Source organism: Rattus rattus, chromosome 12, assembly GCF_011064425.1.
Source record: "Rattus rattus isolate New Zealand chromosome 12, Rrattus_CSIRO_v1, whole genome shotgun sequence".
In the NCBI taxonomy this organism is placed as follows: Eukaryota; Metazoa; Chordata; class Mammalia; order Rodentia; family Muridae; genus Rattus; species Rattus rattus.
In genome coordinates, this window is record NC_046165.1 from 31,077,295 (window position 1) to 31,088,436 (window position 11,142).

General features: G+C 42.9%; 2 protein-coding genes across 6 annotated transcripts in view; both read left to right on the forward strand.

Annotated features, from left to right (window-relative positions):
• Ptgdr (prostaglandin D2 receptor) overlaps positions 1 to 5,636 on the forward strand; it is a 9,564-nt gene extending 3,928 nt beyond the window's left edge. The window contains exon 2 of the mRNA XM_032917243.1: positions 3,596 to 5,636. Coding sequence (XP_032773134.1) covers positions 3,596 to 3,826 — 231 coding nt within the window. The 3' untranslated portion in view covers positions 3,827 to 5,636. The remainder of the gene's footprint in view (positions 1 to 3,595) is intronic.
• The window catches only part of Pcdh9 (protocadherin 9), a 1,039,432-nt gene that overhangs the window by 370,952 nt on the left and 657,338 nt on the right, over positions 1 to 11,142 (forward strand). The window lies entirely within an intron of this gene.

The window sequence follows — 11,142 nt, forward strand, 5'->3', positions numbered from 1 at the left end:
GTGGGTCATGACCTCTTTAGAGGTCACACATTAGATAACCTGTATATCAGATATTTAGATTATGATTCGTAACAGTAACAAAATAACGGTTATGAAGTTATTATGAAATAATTAAAGGGTTGTAGCATTAGGAAGGTTGAAAACCACATTCTAACTTTTTGAGTCTACCACAAATCCAAACCGACACTACAGGAACACGTGGGTTACAGAAGTGCTCACCATTAGCTTTCTGTGAGCTCTGGAGAGTTGAACTCAGATCCCAAGCTTTCATAGAACTTTTGCACATGGAGCCATTTCCCAGCCCACTTGAGGATTTTGAACAGAAAATCCAAAATGCTGCACAATCCTAAAACATTTGAGCATTAAATTCATGCTAATTAATTCAGCATTAATTCATGCTGGAATCCAAAATAGTGTGTCTGTTTCAAAATGTATAAAATGAAACCTTCAGACCACAGATGTATCAAACATACATCTCATGAAAACTGTGGCTGTTATACTTGGAGGTTTTTGTTTTACCACGTCTCATGGGTATGCACATATTCCACATTCTGGGAAAAAACAAAAGGTTTATTCGTTGCAAACAATTTGGAGCAAGTGTGTATTTATGCACCAGTGAGTGCGTGAGTATATGTGCATGCCTGTGCGCTTGTGTATATGTATACCACAGAACCCAGTGCTTAGCCTCACAAATTACCATCAGCATTGTTACTAACAGTGGGTCTCATTTATTATTAGTGCCTAGTGACTATAGCAAATTATCAGGAGACGGATCTCCTCAGGAGACTTCATGTTAGTACAAGGCAGCAGTCTGCAAACCTGTGTTCTAAGGACCTCTTTTTTCTTTAGCTGTTTCTTCTTTTTCTTTCTTTCTTTCTTTCTTTCTTTCTTTCTTTCTTTCTTTCTTTCTTTCTTCCTTTCTTTCTTTCTTTCTTTCTTTCTTTCTTTCTTTCTTCTTTCTTTCTTCTTTCTTTCTTTTTTTCTTTCTTTCTTTCTTGTTTTTTGTTTTTTTGCATTTGAAGACAAGGTCATAGACCAGGCTGGCCTTAAACTCAGAGATCCACTTGCCTCTGCCTCCTGAGTGCTGGGATAAAACGATGAGCCAACACTGCCAGGCATCTAAGGACCTCTTAATACTCTGAAAAATTACTAAGGCCCCAAACAACTTGTATTGAAATGGATAGTATCTGAATCTATATCTATCATATCATATAGTAAACCTAGGAAGTTTATAAAATGTAGTTGTAGGGTGTGGGGAGATGGATTAGTTAGCGAAGTGCTTGCCAATCAAATATGAGGACGAGAGTTTGAATCCCCAACATCCTTGTAAAACAACAAGGTGACAACAGAAACATTTTCTCAGTGACTGCTGAACCCACCTTGGGGCACTCTCTCAAATGAATGCTCTTTTTATATTCAGAATATTTTTAATTTCATGCATATGTATGAGTGTGCACACACATACACACATACATATACACACACAGACATGTACACACATGATTCGAAAATGCACATGAAGGAGGGAGAAAATAAGCTCCTATGAGTTAACTTCTGACTTCTACATGTGTGCTGTGATGCCTCTAACCCTAAACTTTATAAATAAATAAATATGATTTTATTTTTAAAGTATAATGTTTCTTTTAATTATTAAAGACACATTCCTTTATCAAGCATTCTTGCATGGTTAGAAGTTTGGTTGGAATTACATTTCACCACACTCCTCTCTGAGGACAAAATTAACTAATATATAGCACATCTGTGAAATGTTTGGTTCTAAATCAATTTAAGGTCGTGGTCTGAGTCATAGCCATTTGGTAGATATGGGACCTCATCCTACCTACCTCATCCAGCACACTGTAGCTGAGTGAGATACACAATGAGAAAAGCATCCTATGCATCTGCACAGACTGTAAGGGAGAAGAATAATTAAGGCTAAAGGAGAGCTTGGCAGATTAAAGGGGCACCTCCTGCTGAGCAAATGATACACGAGTTAATTATCAAGTGTTTATAATGTCCCAGAACCTGTGCTTGAAGCCATCCTCACTCCATCGCATTCCGGCTTGAGAATCATGGAAAGCAGGCACAGTGACTTTCCCATAAAACTAGGAAAACTGGATGTAGATGTCTCCATCTTCCCTGAAAGCCACGACTCTGAAGAGAGGATTCTAACCTGGACGCTTAGACCTTTAGGCACCATCTCGAAGAGACTCCTAAAAAGGGTGACATTTAAGCTGACTTGAAGGACAGTGCTGTTTGGCTGTCTAACGCATTTCTAGGTTTGTAAAATGAAGACAATGACTGTTTACCCACAAGTCTTTTGTAAGAAGAACATGAAAACCTTAAAAGCCATAGGACTGTGGCAGGGAAGTGAAGGGTCTAAGTGGTCACAGTCACCACTATTACTGCTGGCATCGTGAAGCAGGAATGAGAGAGACGGTGTCCATACAGCAGTGACAGGTGAGAGGTGAGTCTAATGGAAGTCAAGTTCCTCATGCTCTGGATTGAAATAACCAAGACACTGACTGCTGTGGAGATTGGAGGCAGAGGCTAAGGAGATTCCTTCTAGGAATGTGCGTCTTTTCTGAGAGATGTTCCTGGTGGCCTTCAGTGCTCTTAACCACAGTTACTCCTACTGATAATGATTTCTGATGTTTGTGTCCCATTAGGGTCAATTTGTTTCATTGTGGATTTAGAATCCAGTAGGCATGGGAGGTCTAATGCTGTAAGAAAGAGTATCCAGCCCCAAAATCGTGGTCTGGGGTTGTTCTGATCTCGGTAGCAATGTGACCTGAAGGGCAGCAGAGAGAGTCATGATTTGAGGCACGTCACAGAGCCCTGAGGAAATTACAGGGACCCAGGTGGCATTAAGGCAGAGAGGGAGGCTGGACACAGGTAAGCACGGTCTATCTTTAGGGTACCTCCTACTCCCACCTTATATAGTCTACCTTAAGCAAAAGACTAATTCACTTGAGATGGCCAGGACTTTTATCTGATTACCTCTTACCTTTTAATGATCATATTTCCTGTCTTTCGACTTCTACTCAAAACCCCATTTTACTGGTGTGTCCATGTGTCTGCTAATTACTTATAAGCAAACTAATAATAGTGGATAGAAACTAGACAGGACATGAATAAAGCATGCATATGAGGACACCAGCTAAAGATTTTGTGTGGGTTTGAGGGGCCAAGTAGGAGAATCCTAGAGAGGGAGGCAGAAGTGGGGGGTGGGTGGGGGAGCATCCTCATCAAAGCAGGGGGCATGGGGCTAGGAGGATAGGACGGGGGTTTGTGGAGGGGAAACCAGGAAGAGAGATAACATTTGAAATGTGCATAAAGAAACCAATATAAAAGTAAAAAATGAAATAAAAAGAATCTGTGTGAGGAAGCCTGGGGTCTTTGATCTGAGAATGCAGGCCTTGAGGGAGTCAGTGTCCTGGGTCTCCCTGATGTCCCTCAGGCTCCTCTTTTCAGGCCCATCCACATCCAACTGCCATAGGGTGAGAATTCCAGGCTAAGACAAACAAAATAATGGAACTCCTTCCCTCTGAAAGCCTTTATCTTTATCTGTGGGATGATTTTTCCTCCCCAACAGTACCGTGCTTACCATGGAGCCTTTAAACTTGTGGACAGAGCTGACAGAGACTTGGAAGACCTCCAAGCCTTGCGCTTTCTGTCTGTGATTTCCATCGTGGACCCCTGGATCTTCATCATTTTCAGGACTTCAGTATTCCGGATGTTATTTCACAAGGCTTTCACAAGACCTCTGATCTACAGAAACTGGTGCTGCCGTTCCTGGCGGACTAACATGGAATCCACTTTGTGAGGGCTTTGCATGTTCTGGCAAGCTGAAAATACAGCACACATTTGGACAAAGAACCGTGGTTGAAAATCCTTACAATTGAAATCGTTAAAAAATACCTCCCGTGGGGAGCTAGAGAGATGCATCGGCCCTGAAGAGCATTTCCTTTTCTTCCAGAGGACTGGAGTTTGATCCCAGCACCCATATCAGGTGCCTCACAACCTCTGTAACCCCAGCTCCAAGGGATCTGACACCACTGGGCTCCATAAACACTGCACTCATGTGCATGTAACCATATGTGAGCACACACACACACACACACACACACACACACACACAGAAAGAGAGAGACAGAGACAGAGACAGAGACAGAGAGGGAGAGAGAGAGAGACTTAAAAGTAATTTAAAGTAAATTTAAAGTATCACCCAGAATTAAGTCATCTACTTTTGAAAGTAACCAACTTAACAATGTGCTGTCACTCTGTCTCCATAAACCCTTTTGGTCCATTAAAAAAATGTACTATTAACAGCCACTAAAATTTGTATGTTGTAAACAGTGTTAACAGTTTTATAGCAATGATTTTAATTGTCTCAACATTTGTACCTGATAGTTCTAAATGTTTAGAGCAGTCTTAAGACCTATGGTTTTTATTGAAATACAGTAGAAACAATACTGTTTCACTGTTTGTCATTTTGCAGTGGGTGCTCTTGAACAAGCCTAGCAATGGCTCACATGTTTTTACAGTGAAGCCTAACTTAGTTTGTATCATCATAGCTTCTTGTTGTTGTTGGTTTGGTTTGGTTTTTTTGTTTGTTTTTGTCAAATGACCTAAGAATAATCTGAATTATAAATACATTTCAGAAAAATGAGTTGGGAAACTAGATCAGGCCGAGCATTTGGAGAGAGCATTTGGAGAGAGCATTTCAGAGGTTCACGGCCACAGGTGAAGGCTACAACTCCATGTAGTTAAATGAGGCAGGATGTGAGTAGGACCAACAACTCAAAGTGGAAAAAAGGAAACTGATCTTTTGAAGTCTGGTCTGGAGGCAGGGATGGCGGGTGGTGGGGGGTGGTCAAAAACTTTCATGATGAGACTAAAATTTTCAATTCAGGGAACCATTTTCACATTGATGGATTCTTTGAGGCAGAGGATTTAAGTTTCTTGGGAGAACACTGGTGTGTGACTCACCAAAGAGCTGGATTATTTACCAATTTCAGCTGTGTGAACTCATAGGGCATTTAGCACAGTGAGAGGCCCACTCAGGATGTAACCTCTGTGGAGGGTGATGGCAATGGTCCTCACAGCTGCATAGTACAGCTCCGGTCTTCTGTTAGAGGAGGGAATAAAAGGTACCTGGGGCTCCTATGACCTCTGATAGCAGAACCAGAGCACAGCATGGCTCAGAAGGACACTGAGGGCACTGTAATTGCTCACTTATGAGATCTCAAGGGTCAGCAACACTATGTGTGGTCCAAAGAGAAAGTGGAGCATGGGCTGCCCCTGCACTGGGAGAGAAGGTTCTAGCTAGAGATCACAGCAAGAGCTTTCAGCATTTCTAAATCAAGAGATGGGGGTAAGATAGAGTTTTTGAGTCCTTGAGCATCCTGACACTCAGATGCTGAACCGGTCTTAAGGTCTGCAGCCGGCAATCTCTTCCAAAGACAGGAGGAGCTCCCTCTTCCAGCTCAGCAGAAAACCAATTTCCTCAACTCTGAAACCTCGAGATAGTATTAACTTAATGTATTAATGTATGTATGTATGTATGTATGCATGTATGTATAGCAAAACTGAAAAAGCCAAATTAGGAATAAAGGAAAGATAAATTGAGAGTACGACACAATTGAAAAATGTTCTTGGCTTTGGTTTAACTTGTGTTTCTATGTTTAATGTGAATGACAAATCTTTTTCTTTTGGTCTGAAAGGTGAATCTTTTTGTGTCCTACTGCTAGAACGTATGCTATGGTAATTGTCTAGAGAATTTGATAAAGCACCAGATGAATCCATAAATGAAATTTTTAAAGATTTTTCAAAGAAAGCTGCTTTTTAATATAAAAGAAAAGCAAGTGATTTTGTTTCCATGAGCAAATAATTGCCAGCAATATTTTAATCTCTAGTCATGCAAGTGTGGTTTTTCCAAAGTAGGTCTTAATATTACCTTAAACAAAATTTCCAAAACTTATCCAAGAGCTTAGTGCACTTTTTTACATGAAATGCTGGTAAACTGCTCTGATAATGGCCATGTACCGTCCACTGGGCAGGGATCCTCACTGGTTGATCCGTGAAGTATTAAATCCCTGACACAGACCTCATGCACAGCAGTTGGCTGGGTGTACTTTGCTCCTTGTCCACTGGAGGAGACAAGACTCAATGGTTGTAATGCAAATGGAGCTTCTCAGTAGCAATGTGCTCCTGCAGGGCTAAGATGTCCCCAGCAGAGCAAACCTGACTGAAGAACTTCTCAGGGAGCAGGTGTTTCCTTAAAGCACTGAAAATGGCTACACAGGACAACTGAAAACTGAAAGGACGTTCAAAGACTGCACAGAAGAAGGAACACATATCCTTAAGAAATGTAGAAAACCATGCAGCCTAATCACAGAAATGCGAAGGATGAATTAAATGACAGAGGGTCAAACAAAACACTGTGGCCTACAAGGAGGTTATTGAGATGTAAATGTTCATGATCCTCTGGGAAGTTTGTCAATTTCTACATCTTTCCTTGATAGCAGCCTTGCTACAGATACACTAAGAGCCTAAAAAGATCTAAGGTGCCATTATTAGAATTACATTTTTTGAAAAAGAGATAAGGACTAAAGAAGCAAGACTTCTCATGATAAAAACAGGATGCAAATTACTTACGGGTGTGACTAATAAATATGGACACACACAAAAAACCTTGCAAAAATAAATCAAAGAAAGCATGAATCACAGTTGCTCTTGTCCACAATTCTTTATGTTTTGCAAGATTTGAGAGGATAAGTATTCCTTTTACAGGAAAGTGTATTTGAAAAAGTGTCTAGAACTAAACTGAGAAAATAGGAGGAAAAGGCACCCAGGGTGAGCTTTGGGTCTGAGGCATCAGAATGAGCAGAGGCAGGCAGGCATGAAGGAGGGCAGCAGGCTTAGGAGCTTCATCTTGTCCCAAGTGTGGATTCATGACCCAAACCTCACAGAGAAGGCGCTGCAAGAGTGGCAGTTTCCACACTGGGGAGTAATGGGTGGGTCAGCAGTAGGAGCTAGAGTTCTGGCAGGCCCTGCCTGCTTGTAACTGGAGGCTTTGAAATGAGGGCAGTCTGATGGATGGAGTTGGGGCTCACCCTGGGATGTGGACTGTGACTGGGGAGGGCAGGGGCACCAGGGAGCATGAGAGCATGTGTCACACCTGATACAGTGCTGCAGTCTTTGTACTGGACAAGGTAAGGACCTACCTAAGGAATCTGTAAAGGATCTGATCCTGGATTTTCCTGCTATGGAGTCTACTGGATCAGAGGGAGGGGTATTTTATGATTCATGCACTTGAGAGGGGACACAGAGACTCTATGTGCAGGGGCAGAGAAGCCTGGTTGCAAGCCTCCCCTCAAAGATAAAAGTGAGTCAAAGTCTCTGCCCTTTAAATGTAAACAAAAGCTAATGTTAGGCACAGCAGAATTCAAACCATTAAGTTTTAATGGTTGAAATTCACTACGTGGCTATAGGATAGACCCAAGCACAAATTCATCACAGCGTGATGTTTTTTGAGCAAGTACCATGGCCAGCAGAATACAAAGGGGGAAGCAGAGAATCACAGGAAATCATAGTGTTAATACTGTCACACATGGCAGGAAGATGCAAGCAGGAACTGGATTCAGGTAGCAAGGAAAAAGGAAATAAGTGCAGGGGGGCTTTGGAAGCAGAGCTTATGGGATCTACCATGTGACTCATGGGATCCACCATGTTACTCATTGTATCCACTCCGTGACTGGAGTCTGTGTCCTTTCAGTTCCATCGCAGTTGATCACTTTCTGTCTCTGAGATTCTGTGTTCCCATAAAATGCTTGTGAAAGGAAAGCACTGGGAAAGTAGTGTTTGTCTCTTCTCCCTACATTCCCAGTTTTCCTGGACAATAACTTACACCTCATGGCTAATCCTCCTGTGGATTTGAAGAAGGTTAAGTAAAAACTAATCTGTCTTTCTTAGTTCTCTTTTGCTGTGATTAAATAACCGTATGAAAGCAACATTTGGGGAGAGAATTTCCTTTGTTTTACAGTTGGAAAGTCAAGACAGCAGGAGCTGGAGAGCTGTTGTACTGACTGCAGGCAGAGAGCAGAGGAAGATGCTGGTCTTCAGGTCACTTCATCCCTCTTATCCAGTCCACTGTCCCAGTCAACCATGGTGGGTGGGTCTTCCCACTTCAATCAGTCAAATCAAAATAGTCCCTCATAGGCGTACCCAGAGGCCAACCTAATCTAGTAATACCTTATAAAATAGAGCTAATAGTCTAATAATCTTCCACATGTGTGCCTAGAGGTGTGTCTCCAGGGGGATTCCAGGTGCTGTCAAGTCGTCTATCAACAAACACTAACCACCATGCAAACTGTGAGGACAAGTTCTTCATTTAGACTCAAGCCTACTTACCATGTATTCCTAGAAGTTCAGGAAAGTAGAAATTCCATAAATACCAAAACCTGAACAACCTCCTCATGCATGCTAGACCAACACTTCTGAAACTGTGGCCTGGACAAGCAACAGGAGCTTCATCACCTGGAAATTATCAGAAATGCACATTTTAGCTCTACTAAGTCTATTCTCTGGATGAAGCCAATCGCTTTCTCTCATTGGACGGCCTGGAATGGATGCTTTCTCTTCCCAGAATGGCCTCCAGGTGGAGCAAAGCTAAACTCACAGCTAACTGTGGTTGGGTGATTGGGGCTTCCTCTTCCTGCCTTTCACAATTGCCTGACTTGATGTAAGGAATCCACAGGTCCCATCTGTTGTTGACAAGGGGAACATTCCAGTCTTGGGAAAAGCAAGGGTTCAGACATTAGTCTCAAGAGTCATCACAATGAAGGTAGCTAGAACTTACCATGCCCTGGCAAAGAATTTAAAAAAAAATCAATAAGCTTAATTTTTTTGTTATTTTGATTACCAGAATGCTAAAACTAAGAAGGACGATCAAGCACCATTAAGAAAATCAAGAAATCTCTCGTCAGTCAAGCTCGTGAAGTTTGGTGATGGTTTCATACTTAGGATGCACCAGGAAGGTAATTGGAAAGAGGAGACAAAGTTAAAAGTTGCAAAAGCCAGTACACCTGTTACCAACTACTGCTATTTTAAGCTGTGTTCGTAACTTTTCTATTGCTGTGATAAGGCAGGTGACCAAGGCACCTTATACAACAACATATTTAATTGGGGACTTACAGTTTCAGAGTTTTAGAGTGAGAACATTGGGTAGGAACAGCTGAAAACTCCCATCTTGATCTGGAAGTAGACAAAGAGCTGACTGGGAACGCTGGGGACGTTTGAAGCCTTAAAATCCTTGGAAGGCAGAAGCAGGCCATTCAGCAGGAGCAGCAGGCCAAGTCTTCAGCAAGCTAGCAAGTTTCTAAGAATGTGAGTCCTGAGGCAAAAAAGGTTGGGAACCAGGTTGTGTCTGAACAAATGGACCATCAAAGGATTTTTTGAGAACTCGATGCAGACATTTGCATTTGTACCAGAATTATTGTTAATGTTGGCATTCATTCTACACTCCACCCAGCAGTTACCTAGCAACAGCCAGGTAGACCCGGCTTGCTATAAAAGGGACTCTTTGGCCTCCCTTATGTTCTCTGACTCTCTAACCCCTTTGCTTTCCCTGACCCCTTTCCCTTTTTCTTCCCCTCCCCCATCTCTCTTCACATGTTCCCATCCAGCTTCTTCTCCTCTCTCCTCTCTTTCTTTTGAAAGAATAAAAAATGCAGCTAAGAAGTCAGAAGTTTAAAAAAGCCCTAAATACCTCAAATTCCAGACCCTGCCCTCTACCTGTAGGTAAAAGATCACATTTCTTGAGCCTGCTCTCCCAGGAACTAAAAAAAGGACTTAAGATAAGGCCCTTAGAGAACAATCTTGAGAAACAGGAAGCTCCTCCTTGTGATATTTCACTGATATTCTCGACACTTTCCAATGACGCCATCTCTGCCCCCTTGGGTTGTGGTTTCTCCCTTTAAATACCCTTTCTCCCAGCCTCTCAGGGTCGAACTCCACTGCCCCTGTGTGGGCTATGAGTCTCGAACCCAGTGCACTGGTTCCTATCAATAAACCTCATGTTTATTACAGCAAGGACGGTCTCACGTGAGTTCTTGGGGGGTCGCATCATCCCGAGACTTGAATGAGGGTCTCCCCGCTCCGGGGGTCTTTCATTTGGGGGCTTGTCCGGGATCAGCGACCACCCTCGTCTCCGAAGACCCACTTGGAGGTGAGAGAGCATCTGTGTCTTTGTCTGTGTCCTTGTGTTTTGTGCCGGCTAAACTCTGGGTCTGTATTTGCTACTCTGGGTCTGTATTTGCTCGCGAGTTCTGGAGTTCTGGTTTTGCAGTCGCTCCCATCTCGGGCTGAGAAGGGAGGCTTGTGTTTCAGGAGAGACTCGAGTGTGAGTGGTAGACGTGCCAGGGGCTCACCGATTGTGCTGCCCTGGGAGACGTCCCAGGAGGTCTGGGGAACCCCAGGGGACGCCTGGGAGATTCCGTCTGGGTGCCAGTTCAGGATCTCTAGACTGAGCCGTCTGGGTGCCAATTGATTCTCCTGGATTGGAGAAGAGACCTGTCCTCCCAGCTGTCTGTATTTCTAGAGTGGTCTTTGTGTGTTTTAGGTCTTTGTTTTGTGTTACTTGTGACTTTGACGATGAGACTCCTGAGTTTGACTTTAGACCACTGGACTGCTAGAGCACACAATTTGTACCGTGGCAGACTTTTTGCTCCTTGGAGTGGCCAGCGTTTGATATTGGCTGGCCTCCAGAAGGCACCTTTGACTTAACCATTATTTTTGATCTGCTGTCATTCATCTGTCTGTGGTTGAGAAGGAAGAGTGATGTGGAATCTGCTCTCCTTCATCTGTCGTTGTAAGCTCCCTTCTAAATTAGTTCGGTTTTGTGGTGATCTCGCGGCGGCCGCTTGTTTTTTGTTTTTGTACGCACTTCTATTTTTCGTCTGTTAATCTTTTGATTGTCTTTCTGTGTGACTGAATGCTATTTGTCCTGTTCGGCGGACCTCTGTTTTCTGGACTCTTGTTTTCTCGCCATTCCACTTGAGAGGCTTGTTAGTAGCTGTTACAGGAGATACAGAATCCTACTAGAGGCCAGAAAAAATGTTCCAGACACAGATGGAAGGC